The following is a 20,221-nucleotide window of genomic DNA, read 5'->3' as shown; positions in this document are numbered from 1 at the left end:
AAGTAACTTACTATTGTTGTTATTGCTTAATGTTTGCTTTCCAACAGAGATCAAAGGGCATTCTTCTGGGTGTGGTTGGCACAGATGTCCCAGTGAAAGAGCTTCTGAAGACCATCCCCAAATACAAGGTAATGCATCACCTAATTCATAGTCAAGGGCCAAGTGTCCAAGATAATTTCACAACCTGCCATAGTAGTAATGAAACATGAAATAAGAGGCCCCTCTACTCTCTTTCTGGTAGGCTTTTTTTTTTTTTTTTTTGTAAGAACAGTAACAGTTCACGCATATCGGATTAGGTCTACACATGCTACCCAGGTTTGTGTGGATCCATGGAAGTCTATATGTTTATATGGGTCTACACGGGTCCTACACCTCTGATGGTCCTCTAAACCAGTTCTAACTCACCCTAATCTGAGACCCCTCTAAAATATGTTACTTCTTAGCAGGAGCCCAATGGGGCACAAAGGAAAATGGTCTCTGATGCTTTTGGGTACGCATACCCTCTATCCTGGAAGGCGATGGTGTACATGCAAATTAATGCTCTTAATGCTAACTTAAAATCCATGGCACTAAGAAAATTATAAGTTTATTTTTCTTGACTCTGGGGGTAACTAAGGGAGTGGAGTAGGTAATTTTGGAGAAAAGAGGACACAGCAAACCTTGGTGAGCCACTGCTTTGGGAGTGCAGACCAGCATAAGAGCATTGTAAGGCATGGGCAGTGGAGAAGGAGCTCAGATGGAAGGGACTCAGGATTGGGGTGGAAATGCCAGAACTCCACTCCACATGAGAGGCCAGCCCTGCATTGGGATGAGGGTGTGGGCCATGCTTGCCCCTTTGTCTGGCCCACACTGCACTTCCCAGCACTCTATTACAGGCACTATTTCTTCAGTTTACTTAGTGCTTCTACATTTGGGAACAGAGGGCCTCTCATGGGCCGTCACAGTGCCACCCTCAGCTAGACCTACCCCTGTCTCCATGACAGGCCTCCCAGCTCCATCCAGAGTGACCTCCCAGCCATCTGCAAACCAGAGTCTGCTCTGTCTGGGGCAGGCCAGCACGGCACAAGCACCCACCCATAGCTGGTGGACGGCACTGCCACCTGGGCTGATTACAGAGGGCGGGCAGTCACCAAGAAGGTGACTAGTGGCAGTAGCCATCTCGGGGTCCCTGAGGATGACACCAACTGTTGCTTATGTTCCCTGGCTGCTCCAGGTATATTGCTGTGGTTAAATCAGCACGTTAGTGAAATCAGAGCAATAGACCTACCAGGGGCCTGGTTTCCAATACAGCCAGGCTCCACACCCCACTTCCTGTACAACAGTGTTTTCCTAATTCAGCCTTTGCTTGCCACTATCGAGTGGCATTGCCCTGTCCTTAAACCTCCTGCACGGGTACTGAGCAACACGGGTACTTTTTCATTAAGTGGACTTGCTGATTTTCTTAATGAGTTCCTCTGACCCCAGCCTGAACAGTCACGTGTGAAGTCGTAAGTTGAGATGTGATCATTATATTTTTCTGATACACAGGTGAGCCAGGGACTGACATGACCTTTGAAAAAGATGGCCCAGACAGTCCTTGAACCCCATATAGAAAATTCTCACTTGTTCTCTGGCGGCAGTTCTATAGAGAAGCAAATGTAAAGGTGCTGAGACGAAAGTCCCCTCAAGCCCCACCACAGCCATGCGTTTGGAACTGCCCAAGAGCTATCTCAGTGTGTGCACAGGCGTGGGAGTGCAGGAGGGGACAGAACGGCCCCACTCCCAGTCCTGAGAGGCGTCCCTTGGACCGACACGGTTCCCCTAACTGCACGAGGATGGAAACCACACCCGTCCCCTCTTCCCCAGCACCAAGCAGACTGGCTTGCCTGTCTCTACTTTGGCCCACTCGTAGATTGACAAGAGCTCCCTTTGCCCCAGTATGGGGGAGGCAAGCTCCTTTGGGCCAGGAGTCTGAGATTGCTAACTGGCTAACAGTCCCCCTTCCTTACCACCTTCTTCTGACACGCTGAGCTTCTCACTAGGGTCCATTCCTAGCCTAGCCACACTTGTGAGGGGCCCAGAGATCTTCTTGGACCTCAGTAGGAGGAAGGCAGTGGTTAGTGCTCTGGAGACAGATACACTGGGGTCCCAGCACCATCCCTGAGGAGTTCTGGGTGGACATGTCTCTCAAATCCTTAGTTCTTCTGTCCAGTGATAACAATACAACCTGTTCATAGACTTGCGTGAAGCATTGACCATTATTGTTAACTAGGAACAATGGTAACACAGTGGTCAAGGTGATGGGAATGACTCCTGGCCTCCTGGCCCTGTTTCATGTGGGATGCTGCCAGCATAGTGCTGTTCATATCTTTCCCGTGCCAGGTTCAGGCAACTATGGGCTTCACATCCATTGGACCTTTGCTAAAATGGAATGCCAACAAAACGATGGTTTAACTGATTGACGAGCTGAGCATACTCTGGGATCCTCTGCCACTTTTAACAGTGGGGTTTTCCAAGAATTTTAAAAGACCTGAGGAAAAGTTTATGATACGAGGTCATGTGCTGTAGGCAGTTGACAACAAGGACAGCCTTACCTTTTGACAGAGGGTCAGGATAAGAGCAAGCCAATGGCTCAGCCAGTCACCAGGCATCGCAGTAAACTCTTGTCCCAGAAAATCAGCTGAGCAGATGACTGCAGCCAAAATGATCATGTCATCCCTCAGAGGGTTGGATGCAAAGTGAGATATGCATAAAATGGCTGTTTAAAACACCATTTGTGGTACCAGGCAGGGAGTCTCATGGTATAATATTAGCAGATAACATTTGCCAAGTACTCAGCACTGTCCAAAGTGCATTACCCACATCGTGACACCAAATGCCCCTCAGATGAGTGCAGTGCTGTTGTATCCATTCTTCTCATAAGGAAACTCGGGTTCATAGGGCTTCTGTTCACAGAGCTCGGGCCACCTGAGCAGGAAGTGGTGAATGTGATTTGAACCAGGTCTGTGTCACTCCTAGACCCATGCGCTTCGGGCAGATCTAAGCCATTCATGTAATACTTCGTGATTTGTTGCCTTGTTCATATACCATCTACACCATTATTTACATAACAGTCCATTTGTACATCAACTCAAAACTTTCCTCGCTTAAGTAAATTGTAAAGGGAAATACCATTTGCAAAGAACAAAGTGTCATTGGCCAATATTAAAGAATTGTAAAAAAAAGAAAATAGGGGCGCCTGGGTGGCTCAATCGGTTGAGTGTCTGACTTTGGCTCAGGTCATGATCTCATGGTTCTTGGGCTCGAGCCCCACATTGGGCTCTGTGCTGACAGCTCAGAGCCTGGAACCTCCTTCGGATTCTGTGTCTCCTCTCTCTACCCCTCCTCTGCCTGTGCTCTGTCTCTCTCTGTCCCTCAAAAATGAATAAATGTTATAAAAATTTTTTAATTAAAAAATAGTATTAAATGATTGCTTGATAATATAGGGTTCTGAACTTGAGATCTGTTCTTTCTCTTTTAAGATAGTATGAAAGGCAAGTGTTAAAGATATACTAAGTGGCAACTCTCTTTGATAAATTGGAATGATGGAAGAAATTTTGAAAGGGCTGGCTCTCACTAGTGATCCTGGCCTAGTAAGTTCCATACCAGCTCTACATGCCACATAAAATAAATAACCCACACTCTGGGTTTTGTTTTGTTTTTAAGAAAGCAAAGTCGTGCATGGGAAGATGACAGGCAGCTGAGGAGTGAGGACCATGGGTATTGTTCAGCCTGGGACGATGGATGCCCCTGCCTCACTCCTGCCTTCTGGGTTCCTCTCAGCATGGACACCAGCACCATGGCCACCATGCATAAGCCCATGTCCCGTGCTCCCCCAGACTGGAGGGTCTGACTCTTTCCAGCACTTTCTGTCTTGTCCTTGGCACCTGCTCCATTCCTAGAAGAGGAAACTTCTTTGAACAAGGAAGTCATGTCTGTTCCCATATGCTGATGCCATTTAGCTCATAAAATTAGAAAGTCACCTTCATAACAAGAGGAAATGAACTCTGAGCTAAAATCAGGTGTTCAGGCTCACAAAAGGGGGCCTCCTTAGCAAAAGAACACTCCTGCTTGGCTTTACTGAGATGACAAAGGCCCTTTGTCCTCCTGCCACCCTGGGCCACTGATGACCAGCTTCATCCACCACCAAAGTTTTTATGGTTGGAGTTAGGTTTCCAGAGGCATGATAGGACGGCTGGTTGATCAAAACCCACATAATCAAGTGTTGAAAACTGTGTAGCTCCCCCAGAGACAGAAAGCCACAGGAATGAGGGAGGGATTTGAGGCGCTGAAAGATAGTGGACCTTACTTTTATTGAAACCCCAAAACCCAGATGCCCAGAATTTATGGCTCAGTGTTTAAGGAAGGGCATCCCACCTTTACAGAATGTTTGCAAACATTTCTTACACCTCTTTTTTTTTTATTTTTTAAGGTTTATGTATTTACTTTGAGACAGACAGAAAAAGCACGAGTGGGAGAGGGGCAGAGAAAGGGACGGAGAGAGGATCCCAAGCAGGCTTCATGCTGCCAGTGCAGAGCCTGACACAGCGCTCAAACTCACAAAACCGCGAGATCGTGACCTGAGCCGAAGTCAGATGCTTAACTGACTAAACCACCCAGGTGCCCCCTGACATCTCTTATTTTCATATGAGAAGATGTAGAAACTCAAGTACAGGGCCACTGCTTGATAGATGCCCAACAATCAAGACAGTATGAACATAAGAGGTAATAATGATGACCCCGTGCCTCAATTTCTCCTCACAGTTTCCTCTACCAGGCAATGTGCTGAGCTCTTTATAGCATCATCTCCCTTCTAATAGGTAGACCTTGCCATTACCCCCCTTTTATAGCTAAAGAAACTGAGGCACATAAAGCTTAAGTAGCTTGCCAAGTCTCACAGCTAGCAAGCCGTGATTTTAGCCACATTGCCCTAAAACCATTAGGAACAATAAAGGGCAGTAATAATAGCAGTAGTTGAAATGATAGTTAAAATACTAAAAATAATATAATAGTTGGAATAAAATAAGACAATAAAACATTCATTGAGCCTTTTACTGTGTGTTTGGTATGGTAAAAGGGCTTTATATGCACTATTCCCATTGAATCCTTACTATCGTTCCCTAAAGTGGGTACCACTTGGCCCCATTGTTAGTTGAGGATACTTACAATAATTTTCTCAACATAACTCAGCTAATTAAAGATAAATGAAATGAAATAGAACAATAAATTAGAGGAAGATCAGCTACAGAACATTAACCACAGGGCCTGAAATACAGGTACTTCTATTTCACTCCTATTTCCCAGCCTGACCCCTGGGAACGGGAGACACAGGTACGACATGCCTTAACATAGGTTGTCCCTTCTCTGGTTCCCACAAAGAGCCTTGGGAAAAGGAGGTACGTCAGCCAGGGACAGCCACAGCCGAACAGGCTTCTCTCATCCAAGAGAGGAGAGCTCCAGGGAGCAGAGTGTGGCTCACACCTTTTCCTCCTGATTAACACCTTGTAAAGATGAGTCAGCTCTTGGCTCTTGGGGTTTTCCCAGAAGATAGAATTCTTTCTTTTCCCTTAGCTTCATAGATTTTCCCACAAGCAATCAGACTTCCTGTAATTTTTATTAAGAATTCCAGACACCCCAGCAATAACTTCCAGACACCACAGCCTCTGTTAACATAATGAGCCATTTTATAATTGGGTTCACTTCATTAGCCCAAAGTCTGTGCACTTGGAAGGGAAGCACCTCGCTCCCTGGGGTGCTGAACCACGAGGCTCCTGGCCTCCAGGAGAGCATGTTTCAGGACGAGGGCCCTTTGGCAGCCCCACGTACTGGAAGGCCTTGTGTCTGATTCGTTCCTACTACTCTCTGGGACTGCACATGAGAACGGACAGGAAGACTAGTTCTATTTCAGAGGAGACAAAAACTAGAGATTTCATCGGGATACTGATGCGTGGCCAGCAACAAAGCTTGGACATTGTCTTAACTATAAGCTTTTGGTTTTCTGAGGAGTTTATCCACAGAATGTGTTTTGAGGCTTACCTAGGATTTCTTTTCTTACATCTCCATTAGGTTATAGCCACATGCCACCCACCTGAGAAGGATTTTCACCAGATAGTTTCTGAATGTCAGGAAGACTTTCTCAGGTACAGCCTTGCAAAGGACTGAACTGCACCTGCCATGGCACATCAGCTTCCCCTTTTCGGCTCATTTTTATTATCTACTTTAGTTCAAACTTTAAAGATGAACTAGACGTTTCGGTAAAGCGCTAAATGTCTTAAATACATGTGAACCTCAACTCGAGCACCTGCCATGTGCCAGATGTTATGCTAGGGGCTGTAGAAGTCCAGGATGAGTGAGATGGTCCATCCCCACAAAGGGCCCATCATAATGGGGGTCGGGGGACTGCCTTTAGAACAAGGCAGAGGAGAGAAAGAACCAGCTAGGGGCTGAGAGGCAGAAAAAGCTGGTGTCCCATATTCATGCATTAGGATGAAGGGAGTAATGGGAAGATTCTCAGGGTTTATGGAAACATGGTATGGAAAGGAGGGTACAATGGGGAGAGTCAGGAGAGACTTCTTATAGGACATGATCCTGATGCTGGGCTTACAGCGTGGGTGAGCATTAGCTGGGGGAGATGGGAAGGACAGGTGCTCTGGACAGCTGGCATGTACGAGCAAAGGTGTGGGTGGAAGAGAAAACTGTCAGTGCCATGCGCCCTAAGAGGCAATGAGTAGAAGGAGGTAAAGATGGGTGCTTAGGTAGGGGCCCAGCCCCAAGAGGTCCTTAGTGGGGTTTACACAGGGGAGCTACAGGGTCGGCGTTACTTCTGACTTTGAGCAGTCTGGAGCATGGCTTTGTTGGGGCCTCTGTTTGAGGCAGGAAGAACAGTTAGGACCATTGTGGAAGTCTGTCACATTAAACCTACATGGATGGTGGGGTAGGGAAGCAGCCCTGAATATGAGTAATTTCTACAAGAAAAATTAGTGATTACTTGGATCAAGAAGTTGGGGATGAAAGAAATAAAGAAGTCTAAGGCTGATGCTCCAGTTTCTAACTTAGGAGTCCAGGTGGATGGGTGGTGCCCCCACAGAGAGGAGCAGAAAAGAACACCGTGTTGGGCTGGGTGACTCTGAGGTACTTGGGGGATGTCCAGGTAGAGATGCCCAACACACAGTTGGACACTTGGATCTGCCAGTGGGGAGAGAGCTAAAGCAGACAAGGGGCCCTGGGGTTGGAAACTTGTGGCGAAAAGAGTGCTTGAGGGTGGACAGAGGATGAGGATCCTATGAAAAGGAGGATAGCTGGGTATATGGGCGAGGAATACAGAGTGTCGGGAGGGAGTGTGGTCAGGTCCTACAACTGGGAAGATTCAAGAGAGCTTTCTCTAGGGCATGGCCAGCAGTCGGGAGGCCACTGGCTACGGTAGAGAAGGGAGTTCTGTTCTGGTGGCATCTCGGTGGGAGGCATGGGCACCGCAAAGGCAGATTCCGGTAAGTGGGCACCCACGGGCAAGGAGGAGGCAGAGAGAGCAGCTGGTTGATGGGGGAGGGCCCTGGGTGAGAAGGTCGGCTCTGTGTGATCTGTGCTCCAGTCAGTTCCCTTCATTGTTTCCTGCTTTCTCCTTTTCCTCTTTCTCCTTTCCCTGCTCCTCATCCCTCCATCCCAACCACCAGTTTGGCCACATGGTTTGACCTTGGCCGTCATGGAACCTGTATTCAGGTAGGGAGGCAGGCGTTAAATAATCAAAGGTCTTGCTTGACGGGTGTCTTGATTCCTTACGATCAGCCTCACAAATAATTATTGTAATTTTGATTAATACTATCCGAGAAAAGTAAAGAGCGTTAAGAGAGCACATACAAGGAGTTCTACCTTCTTCTGAGTATCACCTCTTACAAGCAAACCGAGAACTAAAGTAATGTACGTTAGAAGGCACTGAATGTATTAGTGGACTATAAGATACCACTTGTTTGGTCGAATTTTGAATTTGAATTTCCCATCAAATACCACTTTTGCCTTTAAATGGAAAAAGTCAAACTCTCTGAGTCCTTTTTGACCCCTTCAGTCTGTATTACACTGAGACATAATAATGGTAATTAATGCAGTGTTGACTGTGTCTGACATTTTTCCAAGAGACAAGATGAAAGGGACAATATACATCTCAAAGGGTAGGAAATCTCTGGTTTATCTTTCACAGCATAATGAAATATACTTTATCATTAAAGTCTTGTAGAATCTTATTAAGACTTGCTGTGCAAGGTAACTCCAGGAGAAAATGTCTGTTGCCCTTGACTACCACGTGCATATTTGCTTTATGTAATGCAAGGGAAACTTTTAATTGTCGGTGTTAAATTCTCTGAAGTTAATTCCACATCACCTTGACGTTAAGCTAACAAGCAGACAGGGTCATTCCTGGTTTGTAAACTGTGTTGTCTGGATCGTTTAATAGTATCATATTCAAGAATGTGAGCGGCAGAGAATTTGAAAGAAAGGTAACAATGAGTGCTCAGAACTATGAAATAACTTGTTGGAAAAAAAAATAGAGGATGTTTTTTCCTCTCTCCTTTCACTGCTCTGGCAAAAGTGGGCTACGTTTTCTTTCTTCAGAGAGAGAGATCAGTATGGGTTTTATGCCAGGGGCCATTTTAATACATGAATGATTTGTAGGTAAATTTATTGTAGCCAATGGGTGCAGTCAACTGTGTAATAGAAATATTGTCAAAAAGCCGGGATTATTATTTAAATAAGCGCAGTGTTAAATTTGATTACATACTTTTTAAAGCTAATAAAACATTTCATTGCTCTCAAACTATTTCTCATAGTCCCATTTGGTCAGAAAACATAAATTAAGTGAGGCTCTGCATAGAAAATTACCCAGGCTTTGTGTCGATGGAAGCATGCATGGAAAAGCTTGGCAGCGTCGAAACTTAAAGACGAAAGGATGTAAAAGGAGTTGGCAGGCTCCTGGATAGGCTGGTGGGGACACTTTCTCCCTGAAGATTTATGGAAGAGGACTCCCTCGGGGCATGCTTGAGGTGGCCCCATGGGTGTTGACTTGTAGCAAGTCGAGATGTGCATCAGATGGGGCCTCCTCTTTCCTTTCCTTATCAAGAGGCGGAAGACACCCAGGCTGATAAAACTCTGTTTGCTTCGACAGAGGGTCCTACCAGAAACGTCAGCTACTTTCTGTACAAAAAAAAAAAAAAAAAAAAAGGAGTTATTTTTGTTTTAAATAAATCAAAGTAAGGCCTTTGGATGCCAACATGAGGATATGACATTTTAAATTGTGCTATTTGCTGAGCTTATCCTGTGACAGGTCTTCATTTCTACCAAATGTCAAGGATCAGCGCCTTGCATTCATTTTAATGAAATATTGTGCTGATAAGGGTTATGAATGCCAAGTTTAAGCTGTAAATTACTAAATGCCAGGCTGCTTTATGCTTTGTGAATTCACCAGGGAGCCAGCTAATGAAGGTTTCTTTCTCACTTCTTACAGTTAGGGATTCACGGTTATGCCTTTGCGATCACAAATAATGGATATATCCTGACGCATCCAGAACTCAGACCACTGGTAAGAGAAGTACCTATTTCTGTGTTTCTCCTCTTATGATTTTAAAAGATTTTCTTCAGTTCTGCAGTGATGACACTTTGCAGTGGTGTTTACCTTAAAAGTTCAATTTATAGCATGGTCTCCTAAAGGTTGTTTTAATAGGTTATAACTAGTTTTTTTTGACGCATAATACATTAGTAATGTAGGATAAATATATTTATGATCATTCTTTTATATATAAATAAATAAATAAATAAATAAATAAATGCATTTATTTATTTATTTCACACCTGCCAACACATGGAAAAAGTTTTAACCCTGGACAGCCCAAACCCCATCATAATGGATCCCTTTATATAACAAATGTTCCCTCTCACTCCAACCAGATGCACTTACTGCACGTTACATTGGACACAACAAATTAGACCCAGGATCCCTAGAAATTCATTACAGTGGGATTTGCCCCCAAATCACATGGCCTAAGCTCAGTGCCTCCTGTGTTGAAGGTATTCAACAACACCTTTTTTGTTTAATTGGAGCAGTTGAGATTTTCTCCCATTCCCCGCCTAAGCCATATCCAGTAGCATTGTTTGGTGACCTGATGTGTGAACCGTTTGCTTTCTGAAGTGAGTGAGGTCTGACCTCATCCAGCACAGCCCATGGTGTCGTTGTCCACCCTAATCCCCAGGGAGAGGCTGCCTGGAGCATTGTGTTGAGGAGGAGTCCGAAGGGCAGCCAGGCTCATCTGGTGGGAGGCCCCAGTCCATTGGCAGTAGCCCCTGTGGACTCTGGAGGGGCAGTGGCAAAGAGTGTGTTCGTTGTCCCTGGACCAGATGCAACGTGATGAAAGGGCAACCCTTTGGGTTTGAGTGTATTTAGCTAATTTTACAAAAGATGTAAAATCATAAAAGGCAATATTGTAAACTCTGCTTTTGAAAGATAAGAAGGTGTAGGTGGTTTTCTCCAGCAACACACACATGCATTTGCTCGCACCCAGCCACTGTACACGTCCTTCTTTTCTTTCATCGTGCTCAGCAGATAGCGGCACTGCCTGCCATGCAAATGTTTGTCAGTGCAGCATCACAGGGATCGGTTTGTTTCTCGCGTGGATCATTGTCTGGAAAGAGCTCATATTTGAACGGCATCATCATCCAACTTTGCTCTAATCTCCCTGGTATTAATGGAGTTCTGGCCATATCATGTGGATCCCATATGCATGCTTTAAGATGGGATTTATGGTAATAAGTTCAGTAATTAAATATGATTTCAACAAACTTTTTATCAGAAAAGGATTAACTGGTCAGCTAATTCCAAATGGAACTCAGAATTACTGAAAAGTCTGATTGGGAAACTTACTAATTTAAGGATATTTAAAATATAGCTAAGTCTAAAATGCTTTGCCCGTTACCCATTTCCAAGCCACTCAGGGCTGTCTGTTGGGGTGGTAGGAGTTACGTGTTTGTGGTTGAGTATGGGCTCCTCGTGCTTATTTATTCCAATTGGAGTGGGGCAGAGTCAATAAAACAATCAAACCTGGATCCTCTGCCAGTGAATGAATTGGCTTCCTATTTATCAGCTTTCTAAAAAGGGATGAAATGGAACCAGACGTCAGAAGTCACCAAGGTAACTTCTCTCTCTCTGCAGCAATGGCAATGAGCAGCTCCCGTAAGCACAGTTGACTCACAATGCCTTCCTGGTCTTTTATATCCCCTGGTCATGCAGCAAACAGTTTGCCTGCAAATAGTGCATCTGATGCACTTTCCAGAGCTGTGGCCACTGAGAAGGCAGCCAAAACTCTCTTAGAAACGCAGGGCAACCAGTCAGCACTGATCAGCCCGTGACAGTGCAAATGCTCACAGATACAAATCATTTCTGTTCTTGTCACTGCTGAGACACTGTATTGAATGGTTTCACCAGAAGTGATAGCCAAGGTCAAGTTCCCATAAGCAGGATGGCCCAAGCAAATGCCCCAGCATCTCACTTGTGAAAATCCAAACCAGATGAATGGTTTTGCAACTGATCCATGATGAGAACATAAGGAATGGCCAAGCCATTTATCTATCTCTGACCCTGAGGCCCTGGGATACTTAGAAGAGGTTTGGAGTAATGCCAGCCGTTGAGGATTATCTGAACTCATCCATCTGAATGTGATCGATTAGTGGATGTTGACTCTGCCTCGAGTTTTGCATTTTCTTCCTGGGCAAAAGACGGCAGTGAAGTGGGAGGAACTCAAATTTAGCAACTCTCAGGTTCCCCTTGACTCTTGTCCTGCTACATCCTAGCTGTGTGTTTTGGACTAAGTCACACAGCCTCTCTGAGCTTCATCTTCTCTTGTAATCCTGCCATAACCATAATGTATGTATCACAGCTTTGTTGTCAGAGTAAATGGGATAATGCATGCAAAAGCCTTGGGTGACAAAGCTGGCCCTGGGACATGGTGGGGACAGTGATGGTTATACCCACATCCTATTTATATTATATGGTCTCTATCGATCTGTGCTCAGCTCCTAGAAAGATTGGGAGAATGCGGTGGTGGTGGATGCTTAGGAGGATCTAAAGGACCCTTTTTGATTATTCAGTTGTTTCAGACTGTCATGAGAAACATTGGCGAGGGATGGCACGCGCGCGCGCGCACACACACACACACACACACACACACACACACACTCTGTTTTCAAGGCCAGCTCCGGAAGGCAGGTAGACAACAATCTTACTATGAGGTTCTCTGTGAGCCCTACCAGGTGAGGAGACTAAAGTTCGTGGTTGTTGTTTGTTTTTAAAGTAGCAGTAAAAATAATACCAGGAGCTGTGGTAAGTGCAGAATGAGAGCTAAGCTAGCTGGGCATCCGTCTGCATGGATGGGATGCCACTGGCTCTGGCATGAACAAGTGACCTGTCCGTCTCAGTTTTGTTTACCCCAACAAAGGAAGCAGAAAGCTTTCTCCCACCTTCTCTCTAAGCACCAGCCCACTCAGCACAAAGTAGGGACTCTGGACAGAGCCACTGTTCGTTGCCACTTATTTTGGGTCCTTCTGAAAAACGTAACTTGTGAGCTTGCCTTGGAAACCTGCTATCTGCACCAGGCCATACATCTGCCCTGCTCAGACTGCTCCCGCATGGCCAAGGACAGCCAGCTGCCAGCAGCCACCCTGGCTAGCTGGGGCAGGGAACAGACTCGTCTCTCCCCAGCCCAGCCACATAATCGAATCCTTATTCATTCTCCGTGATTCTGGCCAAGGCTGCCAGATTAGCACGGTGGGTGTGAGCGTGGGGTTGTGGCCAGCACAGGAGGATGGCGCAAGCTCACTTAAAATAACTCCGATTCCCTCTCCATCTGCCACGGGGGCTGTTTCTGCCCCTGTAGCCAGAGGAAAGAAGTGGGTTTCTCTGAAGCACAATACCAATATTTTTCTAATTTGTCCAATAAAATCTTCCCCTTGAACTTAATGCTCGGCTTGATTTTATCCAGTATTTTCTTTAATCTTGTGTGAGTTGGGTGTGAATCATGAAGCGTCTCCAAAAACAGCTCAGATATAGGAGCCTTCACTCAGCAGACTTGCTTTGGTTTAATTGGCAAAACTGCTAAAATAATACTTTCCTGTTGATAACTGGGCTCTCCCTGGTCTTTCTCCAAGTGTTTCTCAGCCACTCTAACCTTGCTACCACCTTGTGATTTCTGATAGCCTGGCATTCACGCAACAGACGTTACCTGCTGCCAGGTGTGCTGGGTCCCGTGTGGCAGTGGGGGCTGCTGTGTCTGTCTTCAGGTCCCTCTGGGTGGGGAGTGGGCCAACACCACAGCAAGACGGACTCAAGTTAGACCTTGGGGAATGCTGTTTGAGTAGTTCTTAGACATCTGGAAGTTTTTTTCTGGATCTTTACCACTCTTTAACATTCAGGTTAAAAATATTTTCAAAGCAGAGTTGCTGTTAGATTTAGTTTTCTTGGGGCACCTGGGTGGGCTCAAATCGGTTGAGCGTCTGACTTCGGCGCAGGTCATGATCTCATGGTTTGTGGGTTTATGCCCCTTGTTGGGCTCTGTGCTAACAGCTCAGAGCCTGGAGCCTGCTTCATATTCTGTGTCTCCCTCTCCCTCTGCCCCTCTCCTGCTCTCTCTCTCTCTCTCCGTCTCTCTCTTTCAAAAATAAATAAACATTAGATTTAGTTTTCTTGTGCTTTATTTTCCAAATATTTGTGGATTTTTTTAAATGTGGAACCCTGACTATATCTCTTTTTCTCTTGCCCAACAGGGCATTGAGGGGAATAAATAAAATTGAGAAGGTGCCGCCTTTGACATGACCTGATTTTTGTTGAGATTTTAGCGATCCATCTGCCCCTACATTTTAGACGAAAGGGTCAACTGAGTTGATTTCCTTCCCCAAGGAGGCCTGGAATGTGGACCTGGTCAAACCACCAAAAGAACACAAATAAGGCTCCTTTCCAGCAGCCACAGCACAGGCAGGGCTCCACAGAGAAGCCTGGGGCACACAAAATTTAGGACTCCTTTCCACGGAGACCATGTTGACATCTGCCAAAAGCTGTTTGCTCTGGGTCTGTGAGCCCAGGAGAAGGGGAAGGATGCTAGAGCGTTTCTATTCTGTAAGAAAATTTGCCAGTCGCGTCAGCCACTGGGTGTTGTGGTGGGTGGGACGGGAGGTGGGAATGACGGAGAGAAACCCTCAGCCGTTCCTTCGGTGTTTGCAGGCATCCACTAAGTTCTAGGCCCGAGCAAGCTGCTTGGGGTGGTTACAAAGACATGTCCCGCCTCCGGAAACTCAAAAATCTAAAAGGATGGATAAGATTGTATACTCTGGGTGGGTGAGTAACTATAGACACTCCTAGGAAAAAGTGCATTCTTGTGTGTTTGTTATCGTTGTTGTTGGGTTTTAGTGGGTTTTTCTAACATTCGTTGATGTCTATTATTGTTCTAGTAAGTGTTCTATATGTGTTAAAGCTTTCAATCATTAATTAATTTGATAGGAAACTGAGGAGTAGGTGCTGTGGAAAGGCCCAGAGGCTCACAGGGAGGGTGTCTGTGGGGACGATCCTGGGCAGGTGTATAGAGAAGGCAGCCTGGAGTCAGACTGCAGATAACTGTACGTGCCAGGCTGAGGAGCTCCAGTTCTCTGTGGGGAAGGCAGATATCCCCATGTGACAGACAGGAAGCTGAGGCCCCAATGATAAAGTGGTAAGGTGACTAGAAAGTTCCAGAACCAGGAGCCCTAGCCCAGATCAAGTCACATGTGCTGAATTCTCCATTGGTTGGATCTTTAGGAAATGGGAGACAGAGCGGTTGGAAGGTGGCAGTGACCAGGAGGCCACATGGATGAATAACATGTTCATCTTTGGACGATTATAGTTAGAATCTGTCTAGACTAGAACTGTCTAGTAAAAATATAATGCAAGCCACAAACAGAAGCTTCTTATGGAATTTGAAAATTTCCAGTGGCCACATCTAAAAAAAGCAAAAGAGAAACAGGTGAAAGTAAGTTTAAGAAGATGTTTTAGTCAGCCCGATATATCTGAAATCTTATAGTTTCCATAGATAATCCATAAAAAATTATTAAGGTTTTATTTTCCATTGTTTTTCATGCTAGTGTTTGAAATCTGATGTGTATTGTACACTCTCAGAGCATCTCATGTAGACGAGCCACATTTCAGGTGCTCCAGAGCCACGTGCGACTCGAAGCTACCGTATGGGACAGCACAGGTCTGGAGTATGACCAGACATTTTGGTCCCTTCTACACAAAATGGATGGTAGATCCTCCCCTTTCCTGCAGGTGGGTTGGAACAAACTCACTACCACCACCATCTCCTATGGCTCTTCCATCCTGGGGGTCTGTGCACACAGTGGATGGCCAGTTAGCCCCCTCCCCTGTGGCCTCAGCCCCTCCCTCGTAAGCTGCAGAGTGGAAGCAGGGAGTTGTTCAGAACTCAGGAGCATGAGGTTGGTGGCCAGGGCAGATGGGCTCCTGGCTTTGGCCATGCCGCTCTGGCAGTTGCAGCCGCGTGAGTTCACTCCTAAGCCATGCAGACTTCCTAAACCGAACTGTGAAGCACAGGCCAGTGGGCGTGAGCCGCATTGGCTGAGCCTGAGCTGTCAGATTTTCTAAATCAGAATACTCAGATGCCCCAACCATTTCTGTTGTTCTGTCACCTTGAAGGAGCCCAAATTGTGCAGATAGCCATGTCATCTTCCGAACCGATGACTGAAGCTTTCCATGCTTTCTGGGATTCAGTACTGCTGTCCTAGGCACCGGCTGTCCACAGCCCGAGGTCTGTCTGATCTCACCAGCCTTTCCCTTGGGTCACCCCTTGACTGTCCCACTCTCGATGTTGATCCTGCTGCTTTGTTCTTGTGGCCACCTGGGCAGTTCGTTTTTCTTTGTCCTTTTGCCATTGCACAAATAGATGGGCCCTTGCAGAAGGTCATTGAATCCGTGGATCAACATGTGGATGTGCTAATAAATAGAAACATTCTTGTACTGCAGCCCTTTCCTAAAGAATCAAGGGGACATTCCTACAGGCACATGTAAATATATGTGGAATGCTAAGGAGACGGTGCATATTAAACACCAGTTTAAATAGGAGCTTAAAAGTTGGGGGTAATATTAGAACCCCTGTCCAGATCCACCTGATCTAGCGCGAGCAGTGGACCATGTGAAGAGATTCTGTATCATTCCAAAAAACGTTCATGCGGAGTTCAAATGTGATCTCTCTATCTTTGTGTAGATCTTCGGTTACGCAAGGGCTGACTCCCATCCCACACATCTCCTGGTTTTATTGTTGTGGATAATCCTTACACCAGAACACCTCAGTGCATTTTCCTTCATTTCTTCTGCCCAGCCACTCCTACTCAGTGCAAATGCTCAGGGTTCTTTTTAGTTCAACGGGTGTGGGTGTGGCCTCCCCACGCCATCCCCCCCTCGCATGCTGTCGGATCTGGCTCCAAAATGTGCTCCAAGCCCTCCCCCTTCTCTCTGTCTGTACCCCCTGGTCAGGCCACCGTTCGTTCTGTCTCTCCCAGAGGGCTTCTGTCCCCTTTCTGCTCCACTCTGGGCACCTGGTTTTGCCCGTCCCTACTGCCTGCTCACTGTGGCATTATTCACTCTGCACGTCAGGGGCTGCTTTCAGAGACATCAGTCATGGGAGGGCTTCAGATTGGCATGCAGTGTAAAACCCTAACTCCTGGCTGTGACCGCAGCACCCTGCCAGATCTCACTCCACCTCCCCATTCTGCCTGAGCTTGTGTGGCTTCCCACGGTGCTCACCTGTGTTCTGGCCACACTCTGGCCCTTTTGTCCGTTCCTCCAACACCCCAAGCTCCTTCCTGCTCTGAACCCTTCTTGTTCCCGCTCTTCTCTCTACCTGGAATCTCATCCCAAATACACTCGTGGCTGTTCGGGCTTGTTCTCACCTTCCAGGCCTCATCTAGATGTCACCCCTGCTCCTGGACCAGAGGAGCCACACCCTTCCTTCATCACCTTTCCATCGTGTCTCCTGCTATAGTTTCTTTAGATCACTAATCACTTGTGGGAAAGGTTGATGTGTTCAGCTTTTCCCCTACTGTCCCTGTGGGTTCCTGGGATTTTTCTGCTGCATGGAAAAGATGGTCAGTAACTGTTTGTTGAGTCACTTTGATGGTGTTTGAATGATGTTGGTGATTACATGTGTGGGTACCAGTTTCCCACGATCAATGAAAAGTGCAGATACCACATACTCACCCATCAGACATTTCTCGAGTCCTTCCTGCATCAGGCACAGAAATTGAATTACACGTGATTGGTCAGGCCCTCTGCTCTTTCTGTCCTTCCTTCTGCCCTCCTGCTTGCCCGCAAGCTTTCATCAGATGTTCCTAGAGTCAAGCACCGTGCTAGCTAGTAGGGGCCTAGAAATAGGTAAAAGGGTGTCTCTGCCCACAGAAGCTCACTGCACAAAGCAAGAGTTCCCTGACAGTGAGAAAGCCAAGAAGAGCTATGAGCTCATAGTGGGAGTGTCTGCTTTTCTCAAGGAAAGGTGCCCTGAAATGCAGGAGGGCTTCCCAGAGGGGGTGGCATGCACATCAACTGTATCCACAGTCCACCCGAGGGGACATTTTTACCCCACTCAGCCCGGGACCCCACACCCTCCCCAGGACCGCTGTCCTCAGGCCTGGCCAGACACACGACTTCTCTGGTCTCAGAACCATGCAGTCGCCCGTGAGGGTGTTTGAAGTGGGGGCCTAGCCTAACAAACCTTTCTCCCAAGTGCCGGAATTCCTTCTCAGCCTCCTCGCCCTCCGCTCAGGCAGCAGATGAACTGAAGGAGACTCCCCAGTAGGTGGCGCCCGGGCACCGCCTTGTGCCGGGTCCCCTCGTGGATGGCGTCCCTGCCAGCGGCACATTCTCAGAGCGCAGCCCAGGGACTCCGGCTTCCTGGTCTGAATCTATCCCGTTTAGTTTAAAAGAAAGAATTAAGGGTTGCCTAGTGAGTGTATCTGCTCAGAGGAGTCTGTTCTCTGAGAAAAAACGAACAAGGCTGTGTGACCCCCGTGTAGCAAGCCTGTTCGTTTTGAGATACATCATTTGGCCAAAGAGAAAACAGAGCCCTGCATGGCTTTCCTCTTGATGAAATTGTTGAGGGCACTGTTTGAACTGCCCTGGTCTGGACACTTGAGTGGAAGAAGTGCCGCGAGTGGGGGATGCTTCTACCTGGAGAGAACCTGGGGGTTATCCCAGGTCGTGGGGTGCCAGAATTTCTGTGGGCTGGGAGCTGCCCTCTGCTGTGCAGACCTCAAGGACTCAACAGGCTCTGGGCCCCCAAGTTCTGTGCTGGGTGTGTGTTTGGACACTCAGGGCGTAGATGGGGTTGAGCAGACAGGGACCTGGTGGTAACAATGCAGCTGTTACTCAGCGGGTCAGGACCCAGGCTCTGGGCCGAGCACCTCCATGTGTTTTGCCTTCTTAAGTCCTCATACTGCCCCGCATGACGGTGGTACCCATCTCAAAGGGAATAACTGATGCCTAGGTCAAGGACCGTCGGTCAGACAGCAAATTTGGGTCAGTCTTCAGGGGAAAACCAAAGGATGACTATGGACAATGACATGTGCCTGGTCATTTTTCGTAAAATTAATTGTGAAGCAGCGTTATAAGGTTCCCTCACAGAATGCAAGTTGGGCTGGAGAGCCTCCTGGCACTCCTGCAGATGCTTTCCCCCTTTGCCTCTGCCCTCCGGCCGGCACCCCCCCCCCCACACTGCCCTGAACTGAACTCAGCAGGGGCTCTTTTGCGCTGGGCAGCGGCTGGGGTTTGGCTCCTGGGGGGCACCCACTAGAGGTAGAGACAGGCGGGTGGGGTCGGAGTGCACATTCAGCCCTGTGGCCCCGGGACTGGCCGCACCCAATCTAAAGTCACATTTGCCTCCCTGTCTCTGTGGCTTTCTCTCTCAGGACGTGAACAGTGCCCTTTCCTCTGTCCCTTCAGGAAGAGTGGGAGAAGGGTCCCCGCTACTGCTGGCTTCGGGGGACTGCATCATTTCTTCTAGTTTCCCACACCCTGCCCACACCGTTACAATAGCCTCTTTATTAAACCTTCCTTAATTAGCCAGCGTGACTATGCCATGTGCTTCCTGCTGGGGCCCCACTGATACAAAGGTAAGGGTAGACTGAAGGTTTGTTTTTCTTAAGTCTTTACTCTGCCAAAGAAGGAAGAGAGAAGGAAGAAGGAAGGTTGGAAGGAGAAGGAAAAAGAAGAACAAGAGACTCTTGTCAGTTCCTTGTTTATTCATTCATTCATATTCATTTATGTATTTATCTCTCAATGCAGTGGGAACAAAGAGCTTCCCTATACCTTCTGGTAAATTTCCCTTTTACCCAAGTGATTAAGAATTGGTATCTGGTGGGGCTCCTGGGTGCCTCAGTCGGTGAAGCATCTGACTTTGGCTCAGGTCATGATCTCACGATCCGTGAGTTCGAGCCCCGCATTGGGCTCTGTGCTGACAGCTCAGAGCCTGGAGCCTGCTTTAGAATCTGTGTCTCTCTCCCTCTCTGCCCCTCCCCCAATCTCTCTCTGTCTCTCTCTCTCTCTCTCTCAAAAATAAATGTTAAAAAAAAATCAGAAAAAAGAAAAAGAATGGATATCTGTTGCTTACAGCAACAGCAGCCTAGCTGCTACAGCAGTGAAATCCCCAAGTCTGGGAGCCTCTGCTGGGTGTGGCCTGGCCTCAGCTCTCAGGGAACCCACAGTGTGCATCCCTGCCCCCCGCCACCCTCCCCAAAGAGGTCTCTCCCTGTCCAACCAGGCTTCTTGCATAGGCCTTTGAGTTTGGTCTCAGCACTACATTATAGAAATATCTGGACACATCTGCCCCTCGCTGCATCTGCACGGCCAGCAACCTGAATGCTGATCACATTGTGCTTTGTTCATCCTTGTATATGCACGTCCCCGTGAGGTACCTCACAGAAGACATGCAATGGTAAATAAGTGGGGAGAGAAGACTCACATCTAGGAAACTCATGACACACTATATTATTAGGCACCAGGGTGAAAATACTGACAAGAAGTGGAATTTATAAAAGGACTTGGTGTCTAGCTGTGGAAGGGAAGGGGTGGCTGGAAAAGGCTGCGGGGAGCCGGTTTGCAGCCTATAAGCCCGAGGTCACAGTCTGTGATCCAGTCCAG

General features: G+C 47.1%; 1 protein-coding gene across 6 annotated transcripts in view; it reads left to right on the top strand.

Moving 5' to 3' along the window:
• Positions 1-20,221, top strand: part of CACNA2D3 (calcium voltage-gated channel auxiliary subunit alpha2delta 3) — an 863,963-nt gene that overhangs the window by 645,410 nt on the left and 198,332 nt on the right. For 4 of the 6 annotated variants that reach the window (XM_086697915.1, XM_086697914.1, XM_086697913.1 and 1 more), the window contains 2 exons: positions 48-128; positions 9,509-9,583. The exons of 1 other annotated variant lie outside the window; for it this stretch is intronic. In XM_086697915.1, coding sequence (XP_086554041.1) covers positions 48-128; positions 9,509-9,583 — 156 coding nt within the window. The remainder of the gene's footprint in view (positions 1-47; positions 129-9,508; positions 9,584-20,221) is intronic. One more of the 6 variants, XM_086697916.1, reaches the window with a different exon arrangement.

Source organism: Puma concolor, chromosome A2 (assembly GCF_028749965.1).
Source record: "Puma concolor isolate L17-30 chromosome A2, mPumCon1.1.hap2, whole genome shotgun sequence".
NCBI lineage: Eukaryota > Metazoa > Chordata > Mammalia > Carnivora > Felidae > Puma > Puma concolor.
The sequence above is the reverse complement of the archived record's forward strand: the minus strand, read 5'-3'. Positions and strand labels throughout refer to the sequence as shown.